This window comes from Eleutherodactylus coqui, chromosome 4 (assembly GCF_035609145.1).
Source record: "Eleutherodactylus coqui strain aEleCoq1 chromosome 4, aEleCoq1.hap1, whole genome shotgun sequence".
Lineage (NCBI taxonomy): Eukaryota > Metazoa > Chordata > Amphibia > Anura > Eleutherodactylidae > Eleutherodactylus > Eleutherodactylus coqui.
The window spans coordinates 296,999,933-297,021,635 of NC_089840.1; the positions used below are offsets into that span (position 1 = coordinate 296,999,933).

The 21,703-nt window shown below is 41.8% G+C and overlaps 1 protein-coding gene across 34 annotated transcripts in view; it reads left to right on the top strand.

Annotated features, from left to right (window-relative positions):
* Positions 1–21,522, top strand: part of TCF7L2 (transcription factor 7 like 2) — a 236,613-nt gene extending 215,091 nt beyond the window's left edge. For 4 of the 34 annotated variants that reach the window (XM_066601462.1, XM_066601434.1, XM_066601436.1 and 1 more), the window contains 7 exons: positions 2,245–2,370; positions 2,477–2,636; positions 4,477–4,584; positions 7,040–7,088; positions 7,658–7,708; positions 14,172–14,244; positions 19,104–21,522. In XM_066601462.1, coding sequence (XP_066457559.1) covers positions 2,245–2,370; positions 2,477–2,636; positions 4,477–4,584; positions 7,040–7,088; positions 7,658–7,708; positions 14,172–14,244; positions 19,104–19,530 — 994 coding nt within the window. In that variant the 3' untranslated portion in view covers positions 19,531–21,522. Of the gene's footprint in view, positions 1–2,229; positions 2,371–2,476; positions 2,637–4,476; positions 4,597–7,039; positions 7,089–7,657; positions 7,709–14,171; positions 14,245–15,464; positions 15,538–19,103 lie in introns of all 34 variants that reach the window. The other 30 variants (XM_066601449.1, XM_066601461.1, XM_066601460.1 and 27 more) reach the window with 15 other exon arrangements.
* Positions 21,523–21,703: the final 181 nt, after the last annotated feature.

Here is a 21,703-nt window from a genome sequence, read left to right on the forward strand (position 1 = left end):
GCGATGGGTTCAGGCTCTATAGAACGGGGCTGGGGAACATATAGAAGCCTCATAATCTACTGCATTGTCTGTTGGGGTGCAGGGGATGGGCTCGGGGTCTGTAGGATGGGGCCATGGAGCATATAGAAGCCTCATCATCTACTGCATTGTCTCTGAGCTTACTGTATATACAGATGGGACAACGTTTAGCTCGATTGTGATAGCAGGAAGTTATCTCCTCTTAACACAACAAAACCCTGCAGAGTAATTCAAAGGGGTCTAAACCACCCTGATAGCCCGGCATCATGTCACGTCATCTGTACCTGAAGACAGACGCCCATCTACATCCACACATCACCCCACACTGACAGACAAGGCATCCGTGATGGACATGGCCATGTGCGTTTTCTACCCGCCTCGTTCACGCTGACTCCATGTATATCATTCTAATCTGTGATTCTTCATGTTTAAGTCTTGAGAAGCTTCTAGAAGATACAAAACGCCTCATTGTATGAGGCGGAGAAAATCTACAACTTTCTAATAGATGTTTGAATACCTCTGCGTTTTCTCTGCTTGCTGTCAGTGAATGAGGCTGTCCTGCCCCAGTACTTCTATGTATGGCTGCCTTCACACATGCCGTCTTTTTTGCATAAACGCTTGGTTTGTTTGGCGCGTTATTTTTCCACCCAGACGCTTGCTGTAGGTCAGTAGTTAACTCTGAAACACCCTGCAAACACTCGGGGTTTTACCAGCAGCGGTATTTTTGACGTTCTGGCAGCTTTTCTCTTCTCCGTTTTACGGATGTGACGGATTTATCAAATGTCGCATGAATGATTTTGATACATTTGTTGCAGCTTTGAGACGTGGCGTCACTTTGTACGCTGCCGACTACTGGGGTGACATTGGGACCAGTTTTGCGACTTTTTAATAAGTCACATGTCTCCACTCAAACCCCGCCCACTTATATAGGAAGTTTTGAAAAGTGGAGTGAGAGGCGGCACATCTGTTCTTTTTGGAGTATTCCTGAGGGTAGTCAGTCAGTCGGGACCCTGTGGACTGCAGACTGATACATTGTAACAAACTATCAGGACAGGCGAGAGATCTATGCGGCTGATGTGTTAGAATTGCACAGCTGTTATTACATGGGCGCTTCTTCCCTGTAAAACTCAGCGGCCGGCGGCTAATTCATCGGCTCAGTCGCTGTGACGGGTCCGGTGGGGTCCGCAATCAGTATTTCCCCACCTGCATTTTACAGGGGAGAAATGCTGCCCACTGGTGTAACTACAGGGGATGCGGTTGCACCCGGGCCCAGGAGCCACAGGGGCCCATAAGGCCTCTCCTCTCTATATAGGAAGCCCAGTACTATGAATATAGCATTATAGTTGGGGGCCCGGTTACAGGTTTTGCATTGGGGCCCAGAAGCTTTAAGTTAGGCCTCTGATGCTGCCATCTTACGGTACCCTTAGGGCGTATTCACACGGGCGATATCCTGGCCCAAGTTTCACCTGATTGTGATATTGACAAAACTCACATGGGAAGAGAACCCATTGATGCACACAAGTGATTCCTTACTGAGACATGTAACGTGCGGGGTCCACTCATCAGACGGCACACGGATGACTGTCACTGCGATGTCCATTGCCAGTTGCGCCTAACTGCCGGCCGCAGTGGGCACAACTCCCTCTCGGGTGCTATTACATAAGCGACAAGTGACCACCAATACACCTTTTTACTCACCTGACTAATGCGCTGTAAACCTGCACCTGTTGTTCCATCTTCCTTATTTGCATATTACCCAGAGGAGCATGGATGGTCTTATAGGTCTCCTTCACACCTTCTTGGTGTTCTCCCTCAGGAGGGATGTTACCCCTCTTAAACCTGCACATACATCATTGTAAGGCGGTGGCTCGGCTGATTACTGACGGCCAGGCTCCTGCTCTAACTGCAAGGAATGGAGAAAGCTCAGATCCTGGTGTATATATAGAGGTTTCCTGAGCCTCGCCAGCAGCCGCTCTGCTACAGAGAGCCATAAACAGCATGTGACAGTCTAGTTTTTTGTGGTGGGATGTTTTGCTTCTGATTTCTATGTTTGCGTTATTTGGCCTCTATGACATTGTATTAGATTTTAGCCCCAGGGTGTGTATTCTGCGCCATAGTATATGATGGCGCCATGTAATGCGGGGTAATGACTATCATGTTGATAAGACACCCCTCCCTTTTCATTCATGTTTATTCTGACAATTTACACAGCTTTCTATCCTCCAGATTCCCCCCACACATGGTACCGCCACACCACAGTTTACATACAACTGGAATCCCTCATCCCGCCATAGTGAACCCAACCGTCAAACAGGAATCCTCCCAGAGTGACGTGGGATCCCTGCACAGCTCGTGAGTCTACCCTCCTTGTCTTATGTATCTAGATCTGACGTTCACGTAGCGCCGCAATACAACGTAAATCTAACGCTTGGACTTCTTTTTCCCTTTTTTCATCCAGAAAACATCAGGATTCCAAAAAGGAAGAAGAAAAGAAGAAACCTCATATAAAAAAGCCTCTTAATGCATTTATGTTATATATGAAGGAAATGCGAGCAAAAGTGGTTGCAGAATGCACATTAAAAGAGAGCGCCGCCATCAACCAGATCCTTGGCCGGAGGGTAGGTGTGCCTTAAGTATAGGGGGCTAGAAGTCCTACAAAGGGTGTGGAAGCCTTGGGTATTGTGGTTCCTCATAGATGGATAGATAGATAGATAGATAGATAGATAGATAGGAGATAGATAGATAGATATGAGATGGATAGATAGATAGATAGATAGATAGATAGATAGATAGATAGATAGATAGATAGATAGATAGATAGATATGAGATGGATAGATAGATAGATATGAGATGGATAGATAGATAGATAGATATGAGATAGATAGATAGATATGAGATAGATAGATAGATAGATAGATAGATAGATAGATAGATAGGAGATAGATAGGAGATAGATAGATAGATATGAGATAGATAGATATGAGATAGATAGATAGATAGATAGATAGATAGATATGAGTAAGATAGATATGAGTAAGATAGATAGGAGATGAATAGATAGATAATAGATAGATATGAGATAGATAGATAGATAGATAGATAGATAGATAGATAGATGGATATGAAATAGATAGATAGATATGAGATTGATAGATAGAGAGATAGATAGATATGAGATGGATAGATAGATAGATAGATAGATAGATATGAGATAGATAGATATGAGATAGATAGATAGATAGATATGAGATGGATAGATAGATAGATATGAGTAAGATAGATAGGAGATAGATAGATAGACAGATAGATAGATAGATAGTAGCTGGATATGAGATAGATAGATAGATAGATATGAGATAGATATGAGATAGAGAGATATTAGATAGATATGAGATAGATAGATATCAGATAGATAGATAGATAGATATGAGATAGAGAGATATGAGATAGATGGATAGATAGATAGATATGAGATAGATAGATATGAGAGAGATAGATAGATAGATAGATCGATAGATATGAGATAGATAGATAGATATGAGATAGATAGATAGATAAATAGATAGATAGATAGATAGATAGATAGATAGATAGATAGATAGATAGATAGGGGATAGATAGGAGATAGATAGGAGATAGATAGATAGATATGAGATATTAGATAGATAGATAGATAGATATGAGATAGATAGATAGATATCAGATAGATAGATAGATAGATATGAGATAGAGAGATATGAGATAGATGGATAGATAGATAGATATGAGATAGATAGATAGATAGATAGATAGATAGATAGATAGATAGATATGAGATAGATAGATAGATAGATAGATAGATAGATAGATAGATAGATAGATATGAGATAGATAGATAGATATGAGATAGATAGATAGATAGATAGATAGGGGATAGATAGGAGATAGATAGATAGATATGAGATAGATAGGAGATAGATAGATAGATATGAGATAGATAGATAGATAGATAGATAGATAGATAGATAGATAGATAGATAGATAGATAGATAGATAGATAGATATGAGATAGATAGATAGATAGATAGATAGATAGATAGATAGATAGATAGGGGATATATAGGAGATAGATAGATAGATAGATAGATAGATAGATATGAGATATTAGATAGATAGATAGATATGAGATAGATAGATAGATAGATAGATAGATAGATAGATATGAGATAGATAGATAGATAGATAGATAGATAGATAGATAGATAGATAGATAGATAGATAGATAGATATGAGATAGATAGATAGATATGAGATAGATAGATAGATAGATAGATAGATAGATAGGGGATAGATATGAGATATTAGATAGATAGATAGATATGAGATAGCTGATAGCGACGCAGCTTGAGGGTCCGGCGCAGGTGTGACAGCAGCCTTGTCTATAGTGTAACATCTGATGGTTTCTCTCCTCCATACAGTGGCATGCGTTATCGAGAGAGGAACAAGCAAAATACTACGAGCTGGCACGGAAGGAACGACAGCTGCACATGCAGCTTTACCCCGGCTGGTCGGCAAGGGATAACTATGTAGGTTCCTATGTAGGTGGTATTTATTCCCCTTCTATAGAAGCTTTACAATGTTTTATTATCGGACTTTTCCGGTTGACTTTAACTCATTGCTTGGGGCGGCCTTACATGGGATGGCTGTTGTCTGAATAGTAGTCGGAACGAGCAGATGACAGTCACTTCATGTAAACACGGCTGCCCACAGGGTGACAAGTGATCATTTGCTGACTAGTCACGAGTCTTTTTGTTTCAGCTCACATAAAAATAGTCAACTATTGATGAAAAGTCCCCTGGTGTAAGGCACAATTGTTCGTACTTGAATGACTTGTACATGGAGAACCCCCAATGAGCATCTGATGAGCAATCAGCACTTGTGTGTGAAAGCAGACGACTGTCATTCAAATGCATCAGCGGCTCTTCTGAGTGACGGAAGGATAGTTGCTCAGTGTAAAGGGGTCTTAGTGTGCGGCATCCTGCAACTGCTACTGAATAAGTCATTGTACCGCAGTACCTGCTTCATCCACATAGTATCGTTTTATGTTGCTCACTTCTCAGTGCAACTTACCTAAATGCTATTAATTACAGGAGGAGGCTGGGAAGAGAAACAATGTACGTAGTAAATGTTGCAGGATGGCGTATACACATCAATGCATTAAAGTTGTCTGAAGATGAAACCCCTTTAATGACCTGTTGAGAACACTAATGCTGACATGTCCTGCAGGCTACACTGACCTCACAGGCAAATGGTTACTGCGATATGAAGCTGACATGTTTTTTCTTTCGCCCCCCCGCCATCCTCATTCCTGGCGCCCCCTCCTTTCCCTGAGCTTTTTCTTCCCTTATTTCCCCATTTGTAGTCCGTCACCTCTTTTCTTTTACTTTTTCTTTGTCTGCCCTTTTCAGTTCCCGTCTTTTTCCTTTCTTCCTTTGTTTCCTTTATTCACTTCCTCCCTCTTGTTTCTTTATGTAGTTCTTGTTCTTTCTCTCTGCCGTGTTTATCTTCTTTCTTTCCCTTCCACCTTTTTATTTTGTTCCTTTACTATTTCCTATCTGCTTCTTCTCCTCTTTTTCTTTTCTATTCCTTCCTTACTTTGTGCTCATTCTGTTGTTTCCCCTTTCCTATTCTTATCCTTTCTGCCTCTTTCCTGCCCCTCTACTTCCTTTACTTATTCTCCTTCTTACTTTGTCCTCGTTCTGTTGTGTTTTTCACTCCATTCTTCACCTTTCCTTTTCCTTCCCTTATTTTGTTCATCTGCCTCTTTTCCATCCTTCCACCTCACTGTTTCTTTCCTTTTGCTCATTCTCTTGTTTTTCTCCCATTCCTTCCCCTATTCCTCTCCTATCTGCCTCTCCCCTTATTCTTTATTTCTGTCTGTTCTTTCCCTTTTCTTCTGTTCCAGTTTTCCTCTTTTCTTCCCTCTTTCCCCTTTTTTATTATTACCCTTTCTTCCTATATTTTGTTAACTTTTTTTATTTCCTTCTCCTTTCTCACTTTCTCTTCATTTTACTTCCCCACTTCCCTTTCCCCTTCTTTTATCTTTACCATTTCCTTCCATATTTTTGTCTACCTTTTTCATTTCCTTCTCTTTCTTTGTCTTCTCTTCTTCATTCTGTGCTATTTTCCTGTTTCCCTTTGCCCTTTTTTCCCCCTTGCCTGTTACTATTTTTCTTACTACTTTTCTTCCATTTCTTTTCTTTCTCTTTCTTAAGCTCTTTTTCCTACTTTCTTCCTTTTTTACTTTCCTTCTGTATTCTTCGCATGTCTTTGTTCATTACTGCCTCCTTTCTTGGTTTTTCTTTCCTTCCCTCCTATCTTCTTCCCCCTTTCTCTTGCCTATGTCCACTCATCTTCCTCCTCTCTATTCTTTCTTAGTCAGCCTCTCCCCCTCTTCACTCTTTTCTTTAATCCATCTTTTCCATCCGCTTCCTTTTCCCCCTCTGTCTTTCCTCCCTTTCTTCTTTCCTTTGCCCCATCTTGTGAACTCCTTGTTCTTGTCTCCCCATAAATAACACATTTTTACTTTGACGAATGTGGAGTAATTTCATCCTTTCTGAATGCATCTTTGTCACTTTTTTCTCATTGTCCCTTCTCTGTCTGCTGTCACCCGGAATGTAATCCTCTGTATAGCATGATGGGAGCTGTAGTTCAAGATGATGTTACTAATGAATTACTTCCCATCACTGGGTCTGTTGGACACATTGTATCAGTGACTTTCATGGAGACAACTGTATACAATGTATCATGTTCTAGGCCAAGTGATGCTTCTGTATCCTCCCATAGACCCTTGAGACTTGGGCTGGAGAAAGACCTAGCCATGCACCGGCCCACGGGCCACCAGCTGGTCAACAATAGTAGTTACTGTTAGAGAACTCATCTGCCTTTGTAGATGGAACTGTATGGATAGTCCAGTGTCAGATGCCTTTAGAGCCTTTCTCGTTGTATAAATTGTGTCTGTCCTTTATGTTTCCTCTATAGGGAAAAAAGAAGAAGAGGAAAAGAGACAAGCAGTCAGGAGAGAGTAACGGTAAGTAGCACCCCACAATACGGCCCTCACCCCGTCACCCCTCCCAGCAGCCCCTGGACCACAAAAACACCATCCAGGGGGGTGTCCAGCATTGACTTCCAGACTGCACCCCCCCTGCATTGGTGTTTAGTGAACCCCATGTATAATTCCCCCAGTACATCCGTAAGTTCCTTAACGCCCCCCCCCTTCCCCTCCCCCGTACCTATTGTAAATCTAGACATGGTGTTGAGTTGACTCTGCATGTAATGCTAGATATGTTGTACCTTTGAGATTTACTTAATATTTAACTGTAAATTATTGACAACCAGCCTGTAGTTTAATGATGACATAACCGTGTGGTGTTTATCATACGTGTGCGTGCATGTGTGCGTCTGTGTGCGGGTGTGAGGTCTGTGGCCGGGGGTCTTTGCTGCATGCTTTACTGGGGTAACTCCCTGTCCACACCCATGTTTAATTCAGGCATTAAGGAGGTTTGAACATACTGCATAGTCAATCTGATATATAGCGCTATATATATATATACCACTGACCGTGTCCAGACTATTGTATAATTTGTTCTTATTTTTCAGAACACAACGAATGTTACCTAAACCCTTGCCTTTCACTTCCTCCGATTACAGGTGCTAAGCCATTTTTTGGACTTATTCCTATAATTTTACCTTTATTATTATCATTTTACTGTTTTTACTTCTCCCTGACAATGCATTTTATCGCCATCATAATTTTATTAACATAAACCACTTCTTGCGAGAGAGGACGGGAAAGAGAAAGAACCCAATGCAATGCAAGCTTATAGCAAATTGATATCACCAACCCGCACACACACAGTTGCTCTGGCTTTAAGCTTTTGGTAAAGGTGGGTGGAAGGTCCTGCACTGTACAGAAGGTGGAGCTCTGCAGAGCAGGACCTACCCTGCTGAGAGTCGTAGGTCTGCAGGTCAGGATACCAGGGCCTGAGATGTATCTGGCTGTCACTTTTTACTATACTTATGTGGTTTATCCTTTCTGATGCGCTAATGATTAACACCATGCTGTTGCGTTACAATATAACCTAAGCAGATCCCTCTCCTTGGACAAGTGCCCATCTACTATGGGGCTTTGGACAGAGGAAAACCCAATTTAGGTTCTCCCCTAATTGAGGATCATGTGAGACCAGCTTGAGGGTCATGTCACCGTTCTCTGTAGTAGGGGATGTGAAAAAGTACAGGACCCACCTGCTGAATGAGCCTCTATAAACATCCCCATTATGATGCATGAAAATGACGTGCATGCAACAAACCTCAACTGTTTGTAACTATTAGTAATTTTATTCAATGGGGAACAGTTTGCTTGTTAGACCCCCCCCCCCCCCTCTATCCTTTTCAGCTAGCATATAAGAGAGAGCCTCAGCCCTTCACAAAACACAAAAACATCAGTAACCAGGGTCTACAGCCATCTGTACAATCTGTTGCCCAATGCATTGTGTATTCTCTTTGCTCCTCATAGGATTTTCCTCCTGATTTTGGTTCCACCCCTGCTTTAGAGACTCACATTGTGCATGGGGTTGCTTCAATGACCCTGTCTGAGAGAATACACTATGGGTGCTCCATGATCCTCATAGGAGTTTCCTCCTGATGTTGGTCCCACCCCTGCTTTGGAATAAAAGGAGGAGCAGAGGGCAAGCACTTACTGTACACCAATGTCTTCAGAAACCTCCAGCCTCTAAATGGATACTCTAAGTTTAGAATCATCTGTGACTTACAGTTAGACTTCTCCCAGATAAGAGAACATCCACTGTATGTGAATTTGAACTGCATCAGATATCTGCTCTCCATAGAAGGTCAATAATCTGCAGGATGAGGAGGAAATTCCTATATTTGTGTTTTGGCCATCGTTGGTCCAGGCTCTGCTTATATGATAAGTGACCTTCCTACTGCATGCTACATGAATGTCTGCACATAACTGTTCATGAGCCATCCTGGTTATACTTAGGTTTCCACCAGTAGCAGGAAGACATTAATCATAGACATCAAGGTAGACGACGCAGAGTCCCCCCGCACCGACGCAGAGTCCCCTCGCACCGACGCAGAGTCCCCCCGCACCGACGCAGAGTCCCCCCGCACCGACGCAGAGTCCCCCTGCGCTCACTTAGCTGATAGACTGTTACAAAATGTATCAGTTTAGGTAAGCGTCTGTGACATGAACACAGTAGTAATCCTGGACTCCAGGCAGATCGCGCTTTACCTGCACTGATACATTGTGACTAGAACGTTTTAGTTCTCTAAGCCTTTGTTCACATCCGCATTGGAGCCCCCATTGCATGTTTTATCAAATATGGTGGGAAAAATAGCGAATACCTCGGTAGAACCAGCCGGATCCCGTTCTAAGCAGCTCTGATGGCGTCTACTATGGACAGTAGTTGTGAGAAGAGCCTACGGGTGCGTTCACACTTCATCTGCCATGTACGTTGAGCATATGCGCTGCGGAAGCTCCCGGCAGATGTGTTAGATGTGCTCATAGGCTCCAGGTCCCCCGCGGTCCTCGTCGGGATGGTATACATGCTCGCTTCGTGTTACAGCATTGCCACCTACTGCATTTGACGCTGCAGTATCCAGTAAAAGAACACATATACCACGTGGCATTTGTTTTTTTTCTTCCATGGGAGCCTATGGATGACGGCTGTCTCTAGGTCTGCCCATATACACATGCTTGTAGCTGCAGGCATTGGCCAGAAGTACATGCTGGGCCATCCTCCCAGCCGCGCCATCCGCTGGCAGCGTGATCGCATCTTCAGTCTTTTTTAATGTTTATTGACAAATGTATTTTTCATTTCCATGTTTTTATGATTCTGTCTACAAATGTGTGAAAGCGGACAGCTGCCCTACTTATTAGACAGCCTCCATGCTGATGGTCTCCTTTACACGTGCATCAGAATTTGAGAATTTTTGCGCAAAACTAAATCCCATTGACATCAAGGGGATGGGATTGTTATTTCCAAATACAATACTAGGCTGGTATAGATGAGCGCTCCTACGGGGGTCCCTCAGGCGTCGTCACATGTGTCATGTATTACGGCTTACGACACTTGGTGGTCCCGTGAGTCACATGCTTGAAGCCAGAGCAGCCATGTGAAGGGAGGTGATGTGTATTGTCATCCCCGTGCGGGGAGGCAAATTTTATTATGTGCAGCCTTTCCCCAGTGCATGCTGGGTAAAATATGTGACCCCGCCCCCCCGACACAGGGCGGTGGTGTCTTTTTTTTGTTTCCTGTCATCTTTCAGACATTCTAAAAGTTCCATGCCTCAGCTTCCAGCACGTTCTATAATGCATCCTAATTATTTGTCTGTATGTTCCCCGAGAATGTGTCCCCCATAACAGTCTGCTTCCAGAGCGCTCCCCGGACGCGGGCGAGGCGCTCACTATGACAATGGGAAAACAAGAGACTGTTACAAAAAAGGATTTCCTAGAAAAACCTCCTTAATCTAATTCTTTGTTATTGCTTCCAGAAAGTGTTTTCACTCCAGCATGCTGAACTCTCCGCTTGTGTTTTGCTTCCCCCAATCATCGCTCGCATATTGCTTCAAAGGCATGCCTCATAGCCAGAGCCGCTCGCTCATCCCGCTGTCTGCTCCATCTTTCTCTCTTTCTTTCTTTACATAAGTTGTGACTTCTAGATAAATACATTGACTGATGAGCACTTTATAAAGCTGCAGTATCCCCGGGCCTTGTGTACAAAAGAGCATTACCGCCGCGCTGCACCTCAGGAGCTCAGCTACAGCTATTGGGAGGGGGGCATATACTTTAAAATAGATACTGTGCACATACTTTTATGCAAATGGGGTTCACGTACAGGGTTATTCCAAATGACCCACCCGATGTGAGACCCCCAAAACTCTGTTTAATGACTTTCAGGTACAGAAATTTGATATTAATGGAACAGAAACTCAAAAAGCTATGTTGCACAACATCAAAAATGCTTTCCCTCTCAGAGGTGATCATTGTGACTTCCTTTGGCACCGAACACACCAGGAGCTTGTAGTCAAGTTCCTGCTGCACACGTTGTAGCGGATCATAACTAACGGATGCAATGACTTCAGGGATGCCGCAGATCATTGTGGGGAAGCATAAGGGAAGTATGTAGACTCTAATCACAAAGCGTGGGGTCCAGAGAACGTGGAGGAAGAGGAAGAAGGTCACTAATGTGAACAGCTGCGCGGCCGATCTGTCTGTTTGATGGTCGCCGCGCACTTCTGACTTCACTGTGACGGGGGGGGGGGGGGGGGGGGGGGAGTCCAATCCTTGTGGGATTTGGTGGTGTTCTTGCCGCAGCAGAAGCCATATATGTAGCATCTGGGTACGAAATCCCTGGAATTGTTTCTACATAGGGAAAGAAGGGGCCCTTTGTACAGGTTCTAGTGCAGAACACATTCACCGCGGGGGAGTCGCACATACGCTTCACGTAGACCGGTGGGTTTCCCCTCCCCCACATTCTGACAGTACCTTTGTTGCCCGGACACTGGAAGGCGGCTTCATCACTAAACACTATAGACTCCATTAAACTGTTGCGTTCCAATACAGTCTCCATACCGTCACAGAAAGAACGTTGCGGCGCTTTGTCATCCGGTTTCGGACTTGGTAACTATTGCAGTCAGCAGGGATAACATTGCAAAGGTTTAGGCAGAATCCTCTGCACAGTCGGTGGCGGTAGCCCAATTCTCTGCTCGCTCTGGCGGTGGATTTCTCTGCTGTTTCCACGCTTTCTGGTGGACGGACGGATGATTTTCGCTTTACAGATGCAACCTTCTTAAAATTGGAGAACTGCTTATGAATTGTGCGCCCGCTGGGCGGAGCTTCACCGGATGTTGTTGCTTACTAATAACAGACTAGTACATGTGAAAAGCGCGGGCACAAAACGCTCTCCTGTCTTTACCGGCAGCCATTTTGTCTCATATTACGCTAGCGGTGATGGCAGAATAAAACGTTTTGGGCCTCATTTAGTAAAACTGTCTACCATAAGACGTCCTTGTTACCCAGAGCAGCCAATCAGAGCACAGCGGTCATCTAAGCAGCTTGAGAACGCTGCGCTGCGCTGTGATTGGATGCTCTTGGTGACAAGGGCGTTTATGGTGAACAGCTTTACGAAATTAAACTTTTTAAGTTTGTGTTTCCGTTTATATCAAAGTTCTGTATCTGAGAGTCATTAAAGAGGCGTTCTGGGGGTCTCACATCGGGGGGTCATTTGGAATATCCTTGCATTTTAAGAAAATCGGGGTAATGTCACAAGGACAGAAAAAGGGCAATGAGCCTGCTTTTCAGTATAAAGGTGCGCCGTCTGCTCGGTGTCGGCGCTGCAGGCTTTACAAGCAATGAGAAGAATTGACCAAGTCTGTTCGGTATTTTCTGTCATCAGAAAGTTGTACGTTTTGCAACTTTGGGGGGTTTAGAACTTTTTGGGTTTTGCTCAAAATTTTTTGACGTTTTGCAGCTTTTCACCTTTCACTCAACTTTTCTAAAGTATCTAGTGAAAGGGGCGGAGTTTATGGGGATTGTTGTAGTTTGCCACCATTTCACTCCAGTAGATGGAGAACTTAAAAAGTGACGCCACGTCTGCAGACATATTTAAAGACAACTAATTTATTATTAGCGGGCCACTGGGATTCTGCAGGTAATGGCAATGTGGCAGCACAATCAGCACAGCTGGCTTTACATAAAGCCATTATAATAACCCCCCCCCCCCCCCCCCGCCCCCCAAGCTCCCCAATAGAGTTTTGTTTGTGGGTTGTATTGGCTTTCCTTTCTGGATGGGGATGAGGAAGGGTGGGAGCGGTAAGAATGGGGCTTTTTTCAGGAGTTTCTGTTTGTTTCAGGAGTTTCTTGAAAAACACCAGAAAGAAAACAGATTTTAAAATTTACTTGAAATGCAAAAATGCTGCCGAAAGAGCAATGAAAAAAGTGTTACATTTATGTTATGTGAAAAGAACACGAAAAAAAAGGTACCTGCGAAGGAAGCCTAAAACATAGTGACAAAGTTCATAAAAAGAAGCAAAGTAAGACATAATTTGTCAAGTTCCGACCCATTATCATTCAGTAGTGCACTATATCTGTCGCAAGACTACAACCCCCAGCATGCCCTGCCAGCTTGCAGGGAGACGTAGTTTTGCATCAGTCGCAGAACCTCAGTGACAAGTTAGAGGGAGGCAAAAAAAATGGACCCCCACCCCCATTAGGTAGTTTCCAGTCATCCTCATATGGGGGTTACTGTAACAGTAGCTGCATCTTATTAATGCAACCCTCATTAATTGCAGTTCTTCTCTGCTGTCCACCCAATCCATTAGTTCCGGGTCCCATTTTTGGCCATTCAAGATAGCCAACATAATCCCCATAGGGCATTGGTAGTGATAGACTACCAATGGACTATACTTGCTCTCTCAGTGGCCAGTGCTTCCACATCATCAGAGCTGGCCAATCAGAAAGCAGTGCACAGCAGGCAGATTGGGCGCATAGCAGAGAAGGAGTAGTGCAGGTAATATACCCCCCCCCCCGCCCCTCCAATCCTGAGGCAGAATGTTGTCCCGAAACCAGAGAGTTGCTTTAATATTTGTAGCTATGCTAAATCCGGGGGTAATGTTTCTCTTAGTGGAGAGCACCACGAGGGTGTAGGTGGTCCTATAGGACATGCAGTGCTCCCTGGGATAAAGATATGCAAATAGGTGATGCCTCCAGAGCACCACCTGCTGGAAGGTACCTAATTTGCACAGCAATGCTGAACTATAGCACGGCTATAATGCAGATCCACAATGCAGAAAAGAGAAAAAGTCCATGTGGCATTACCCCTGTAAAGGACCTTATTTTGAGGAGTTCCGTCTGGTTCCATCTACCTTCATACGTGGGGATACTGCAGCTTTAATCGTATCTGCCAATGAAACACAAATTATGCAAGAATCCGTTTCCTTCTATGAACTTATTTTATTTCTGTGATTAAACGAATAATAATGAAGTTCTGCGCTTTTTACAAATAGTAACCAGTTCATTGATTTTTTTTATTTTTTTATTATTATCTTTTCTGTTCTTCTTTCTGCTCGCTTCTGTCTTGAAACCATTCAGACCTCAGCGCACCTAAGAAATGCCGAGCGCGCTTTGGCCTTGATCAGCAGAATAACTGGTGCGGTCCTTGCAGGTGTGTATGGTTACTCCAGATTTAGTTACGGCTGGTTTTACCAAACTTGTTTCTTTTTACTTTTTTTATCTGGTAATTTCCCGCTCTGTGTCTAAAGCTAACGGCTAGTCCATGAAGCGGTGGGTGGAAGACCCTTCACGTGGGCTCCACAAGGCACACTAGTCTTTAGGATTTAGGGATTTCAGGGTCAGTGTCGGGTACGGTTTTTGGACTAAGACTTTAGTTCCCGTTGAGATGAAGTTGGCCCGATGACCATGGTGGCCATCTCTATCTAAAAAGTGTATAGACCAAGAGGTTGTCTGAAGAGCAACTTTGTATATCCACTTAGGAGAGGGTTCAGAGAGTTCAAAAATACCTTCATTTTTGAAACCTTTCCACCAATGACCCATCATAGGAAACATACAGGTAGCGGAAGTGAAAACCAATGCCCCCTCCCTCCCCCTGCATTTTTCTCATTCTTTAATCTACAGCCTCTTGTCCATCACAGTATTTAACAAGCTCGCTGACGACCATTGCTGCCTGCTTCTCATCTTCATTGATAATCAAATTAACAACCCCGATAAACTGGGCATTCCTGTTGCAGTGAATCCACTTGAATAGCACACAAATGCTGCAGAATTGGCTCTTTGGTTTCTGGTTGTTGACTGTACAAGACGAGAGCTTGCAAGATTTACTTCCCATTTCTCCTTTTATTTTCCCCATTGGTTATTTTTGTATTTACCACTGACGTTGTCCGTTTACCTCTTTATTGACTGTATTGATGTTGGACTTCCACTGCCCTCGTGAGCAGTCATCAGTCTGCCTCTGTAGACTCTATAGACTGGTGGCTTCTCTCACTTTCTCTCTATGCATGGTCATCCATTAGTCACAAAGTCTCACCAACCATTCTCTATCAACATCACAGCCGAGTCGAAACCCTAGTCTTTACCCTATGCCGTGAATTTGATTGACTGATGCCTGACACTGGCTGTTGTATGCATCCCACATGTAGTAGAGCAGATTGATGTCTGTCTCCATCCACTTGGCCTTGTATCACATACCATAGGTCTTCTTGATTATTTCGGACGTTGTGCATGTTAGCCATGGACCACAGGGGGAATTACCAAATAAAAACCAACTGCATATACTGTAGGTAACCTTAGCTAAGAAAAGTGTCTGCAACCGAGCAGTATCCACCATTCTGTTGTATTTTTTTTTGTGTGTTTACATTGTGCTAACAGATGCAAATGCTCCTAAGAAGTGTCGAGCATTGTTTGGACTTGACCGACAGAATCTATGGTGCAAACCATGCAGGTATATTTATTACAAGGCCCATGGGGAATAATTGAATTCCTTCTGTCCTTCCAAGATCTTATCTGATGATTCTGCCCGTGAATCTTTCCAATGAACCTTTTCCTTCCTGTCCTCTGCTCATTACTGGTGGTGGTTGGACTTTATACTTTAAATCTATATTCTTTGACTTTCTGGTGGAAGAATCCTAATTGGAATTTCTCAAGGCCAACTAGATCTTCCTGCAATAGGAGCTGAAGACTAAAATAGCTCGTAGCCCATCAATCTGAACATCTAGCCACTTTTATGTCCCTTTTTGTTGAGAAGTCCTTGAGCTATTTTCTTACCGTCATGGAGGAAGAGCTTGGACACCCTGTAATACCTCCCCCTGACTGGGGTAAAACTTGTAGAAGACAATGATCACGTTAATATACTTTGATATTCTTTTTTTATTGTTCGCCCCTTCTGAATAGACAAAAAAAAGCCCTTTTACTAATTATTTTTTATTTTTGGAAGCTTTCTAGAAATTAGTGGGACAGATCTTTTCAAATCATTTTATTCATCGATCTTCCCAGATCTCCATTTCCTCCTTTCATCCAGATAGCTAGAGAGAGGTGGACATTTTTGAAGCATGGTCTCTAAGCTTTGATATCACATACTCAAGAACCTAAAACCCATCTTGAGAAATGTCAAATACAAAAACAACGAACAAAAGTTTTACAGATTTTTTTTTCCATTCCCTAATTGAATGATATAAGATATTCCCCCTCATGTGAACATTTCAAAAAGAGCAGCACTAAAATAAAGCAAAAGATGGGAAAAAAGAACCATCCCAGAGAAATAGAGACCTTAGGGTGCAGTGACAGATGATACAACCAAAGACACTTTTTGTAGGGACCTACTCCTGTTCATAGGACGCCCCAATTTTACCGCAACCACCTGCCTTGTACCATTGTGGCTTGAGAATAATCATAAACAGACTCTTGCATTGTGAGCACAATGTCTTATTCTATAATGGCATCTGTCATCGAGTCTTAATGTGACATCCAGTAGCGGAGCATGTGTATCAAATGTGATTGAACAAGGGGGGTTCAAATCAGTGGAGGAACCTTGGTGGAGGGTCTAAGCATTCTAACTTCTTTCTTGTTGATCCTTTGGTTAAAACCTGTTATCTCTTTATTCTGATGCAAGCAGTCTTTGAATTTGGAATGTAACAATGGTAGGTATGTGTTTTCTCCCTCTCTGTGTGTAATGTCTCTTCATCTCCTGTCTCATGGTCTTAGTATGTAGACCCAAGACCATTGTAATGAAGCACTGAGTATCATTCACTTGGAAGGTAGCGAGAGCTTCAGACTTGGGCCCTTCCTTTGAATAATGAGGATACTCCTAGCCTTCCATTACACACATGATCATCTTCTACATCTGAAGTTTTCCTATTTTGACCAGTACTGAACAATGTTATAGCCTTTGCTGCCTTACTCTACCGGAAGAACTTGCTAGTGGGCTCTGTGCAGGAATGCCAGTTTTCTAAGGCTTACACTACCAGTTGTAGTTTTTTGCCATTATCATTTAAGTGCCTGCAAATCAAGTACAACTATATAATCCAACTTACTAGATGCAATTTCAGCATATTGACTGCAAACCCTTCTAACCACTAACAAGAAAGTCTTGTCCCATGTCATCAATGTAATGAAGTCATTGCTCATGTATTCCATTTCATTCTGTCATTCATCTTCTGCCATTAGCATTTCAGCCCTGCATGCTTCTTGTCACTGGGGTTGTTGGAATAAAGTCTAGATTATCACATATATTCCATTTTCTGGTCACTCAGGGAGCTTAGATAGTATTTGTGCCACCTCTGGGTACTGGGGGAGCTATAATGGTTCATATTTCTGACATCTGAGGTATTAGCTCACTATACTGACACCTGTATGCACCTCTGGTGCTTTGTGGAGCTAAGATTGAGAATATTTAGAATATCCCCTGAAGTTTAGAAAGATTATTAGGTTAATATGTATTCCACCTCTGGCTACTGGTAGATGTAATTGAAGACAGCAGTAGCTGGGTGGGTACTGGTGGAACAAATAGATATTTTTCACAGTTCTGTATGAATCTCATGATAACATTTCTATCATCCCCGGGGACAGGTGGAGAAGCATTAGATTACACCTTTATAGTAGTTTATAGTGCATCATTCACAGACGTTTCTGAAGCTTCATATGTTGAAAGTTATACTTTCGCTGGTGATTGGGGGAGATAAGCTTATGGTGCTTCCTTTTGTAATACTAACAGTCATGGGTGAAGCTTAGCATGATAAAATATATAACACCTCTGGTGACTGAGGGAGCTAAGATTATGATAATTTCATTGACACTATTAACAGTCATGTATGAAGCTTAGTGTAATGAAATATGTAACACCTCTGGTTACTGGGGGAGCTAAGCTTACAGTCATTCCATTTATAACAGTAGTAGTCATGTATGAAGCTTAGCATGATGAAATATATAACACCTCTGGTGACTGGGGAGCTATGTTTAGTCATTCCATGTATAAGATTAGCAGTAATGTATATAGCACTTATGGTGATTGAAGGAGCTAAGATGGATTCCACTTATAACATTAACAGTCATGTCTAAAGTTTAGGATGAAGAAATACTGTATATAACACCTGTGGTGAACGGGGGATCTGAGACTAATAGCATTTATAAAATGAATAGTCATTTATGAAGTTTAGTAGAATGAAATATATCACCTGTGGTCACTAGTGGAGCGTAAATCAATTACAATTCTGACAAGCCACAGTCAGATGTGAATTCATTTCACCACCTCTGTAGACTTGTGGAGCTTAGATTAATTCCATTTATCACATTAACAGTCCTGTATGAAGCTTAGTATGATGAAATACTGCATATAACACCTTTGGAGCCTAATGGAACTTAGATTGATTCCATTTATAGCAGCACAATCATGTATAAACCCTAGTACGATGAGATGATGCATATAAGACCTAGTGACTAATGGAGCTATGATTAATTCTATTTCAAACACTAACAGTCATGTATGAAGTTTAGTATGATGTAACAGCTCTGATGAGATCAATTCCCTTTATAACATTAACAGTCATGAATCTCATTAGGATGAAATATATTACACCTCTGGGGATTAGTGGAGCTTAGATCAGTTTTCAAAAATGTCAAAACCTCAGCAAGATGTGAAACTAATTGCAACACCTTTGGAGCTACAAGTGAACTCATTTATGATACCCACAGTAGTTTCTGAAGCTTAGTATGTGGCCAGTTATACCACTTCTGGATCCAGGAGATTTAACCGATCTATTTCTAAGAACTGGAATTTTTGACATGAACTTAATAAATGAAGTTAAAGTTAAGAATATAGTTATAGAAAACCAAAAAGTCTAGAAGTTATTGATGCGTCTTCACCCAGAAATTATACATACATATATTGCCATCTACTGCTCAGAGCCCAAAGCAGCTTTTATTTTTTATCTCCGTTTTCTGTTGTTTTAGGTAATGTTCTTTGTTGGTGTTTTTGCTTTTTAATATATCCTGTGCCTTTTTCCCCATTTGTAGGAGAAAAAAAAAGTGCATTCGCTACATACAAGGTGAAGGCAGCTGCGTCAGCCCGCCCTCTTCAGACGGAAGCTTACTAGACTCTCCTCCTTCTTCTCCCACCATGCTAGACACCCCTCCAAGAGACTCCACACCACAAACTGAACAAACACAACCTCTGTCTCTATCATTGAAGCCTGACCCTCTGGCCCGGCTGTGTATGCCGCAGTCACCTCTGACTGAAAGTCCGGCACGAAAGTCCAGCAATCTGCCAGCTACTATTTGTCAGAATGGAACAGATCACAATCACCAATCCAGTCCATTACAGTCTTCAGCTCCTTACTCCTTGTCACTAACACAGCCGTCAACGTCCTTCCCACCTCCTCATCGGTCTTTGGCTGGAACTCAACTTCAGCCCCTTTCACTCGTCACCAAGACACTAGAGTAGTTGCTCCCAACACTGATGCCTCATGCTTTTTAAATATTAGTTTTTCTCGTTTTCAATTCTTTTTTTTTTTTTTTTTTTTTGGTATTTTTTAATTTGTGCCAAGCGGCTACTTTTAGTAGATGTTTAATGAAGTTCATTGGTCAATATTTGACCTGTCTTTTTATCTCCGCCTTTCCGATTTGACTGAGCAGAGACCTTCTATGAGCCTCAAGGTCCTGTCCGAAATTTGTATCATCAACGTTAAATGAAAAAAAAAAAAAAAGTCTTTAGCATCGGAAGAAGGGGGAAATTATATAAATATATATATATAAATATATGAAAATACAAAAATGCATAACTGTCGTAGTTCTGATAGGTTCCTTTGAAAAGACTGATTTAAAGAAGACTTAAAAAACAGAAAATAGACAAAAAATTAAGCAATTTTGAAGCAGCCCTCGCGGAAGGAGTTGGTTCTTGATTATTTGTATTAAATACGAGCTTGCGAACCAATCATTTTACATCCAGTTTATACCCTACAGGGCACCATGAATGCAGCGCCCTCTTGTGAAAACAACTTTTATCGTGATGTTATGTTGTTATTGTTGAAATGTACAGAAACACAAAAAGGTAAAAAGATGAACAAATGTGTTTATATGCCTTGTTCCATGGTGGTGGTCGCTCTCTCTCTTTTTTGCTTCTGGATTTTTGAATTTTTTTTTTTTTACATTTTTTTCCTCTGGGCGGGAGGGGAAGGGGATGCTACTTGGAAAATTTCAGGTGGGTGCGTTGACTATTTCAGAGCCATTGGACCAGTAAGTAGTATTTATTGCCTAGGAATTGCTTGTGTCCTATCTGTTGTCTCCAAAAACTTGTCTGTCCTCCATTTCCACCCCTACGCATTGTATGAAGTCCTCTTTTTATCGTGTAAGCATCTTATATATATCATTTGTACAAGGTTTTTAAGTTTATATATAAATTTATAAATATATATATATTTTTCTTTTCTTTTCTTTTTTGTTTTTTTTTTTTGTTTTTTTGTTTTTTTTTGCTGTATGAAACTCAGTTGCCACCAAATGGACATTTGTAGCTGCATTTAAAGGATCAATATTGTACAAAAATAAAACAAAAAAGACACAATTGCTATAAAAGCCATTAAACGAAGACTTGAAATTAACAAGGGAAAGAACCCTTTTCGCTGTTTTTAATAGCAGCATCTTGTAAATTTTACTTTAAGGAACAGGAGACCAGCCTGCGCCGATAGGACTGTAGACTGTGCAGAAATTGATGTGCCAAAATTCCCGGTGAATAATCCACCCCCCCTTGTTTTTGATGCTGTATTTTTGTTACTCATGTTCTGATGTGATGTTACATAGGTAGCTTTGTATGTAGTTTTTGTCATCTTTAACAGGTATATTTGGTAGGAGGGTGACTGGGCAGCATTGAAAAGCAATGAGGTACAAAGCAAACAAACAAACTAAAAAAAAAACAAAAAATTACCCCCATGGGCCAAAATCCTGTATATTAGATTACTTATTAAAAATGAAAGACTGCCATTTTTTTGCTTGCTTGCCACGTATAGGTATGTAGCAGGCAACAAAAAGGAAAAAAAAAATACAAAAACTAACGGGCATGTTGATGTTGAAAAAAAATTTTCAAAAAAAGTGAAAAACAAAAATGGAAAAAAAAAATTTGAACAAAACCGAAAAAAACAAAAAACTTCATCATCCGTTCATTGAGTGCCATTGTATTTGACATGACGCAATTGTAGATCTGTCTCTGGTTTCCTCTGGTTTATTCTGATGCTAATTAAATAACTATAACATTTTTTGTGAATACTTTGAATGTTTCCTTACGGCTGTGATGTTACCGTTCAGTTCTATGCTCTTATTCCGATTTAATTTCAAAATGGTATTTAAAAACCATGCAAAAATTTTTTTGTAATGAATTACATGTTCATGCTGTACAGTATCTGTAGCATGCAGTTCTGGATTAATAAAAGCAACTTAGTATGTGCACCGTGTCATGAGTCATCTGTGTGAAGACCGAGGTGGTGGGAGGACGCCCTGCCAACGCTCCTCCTCCATGAAGAGTAGTTCTTCAGTATTTGTATGGTAGTGCTAATTTCTGGGCGGGGTTTAGAAATGTCCCACAATATGGGAGGGGCATCTGAATTAACACGGCACTCACATAATCC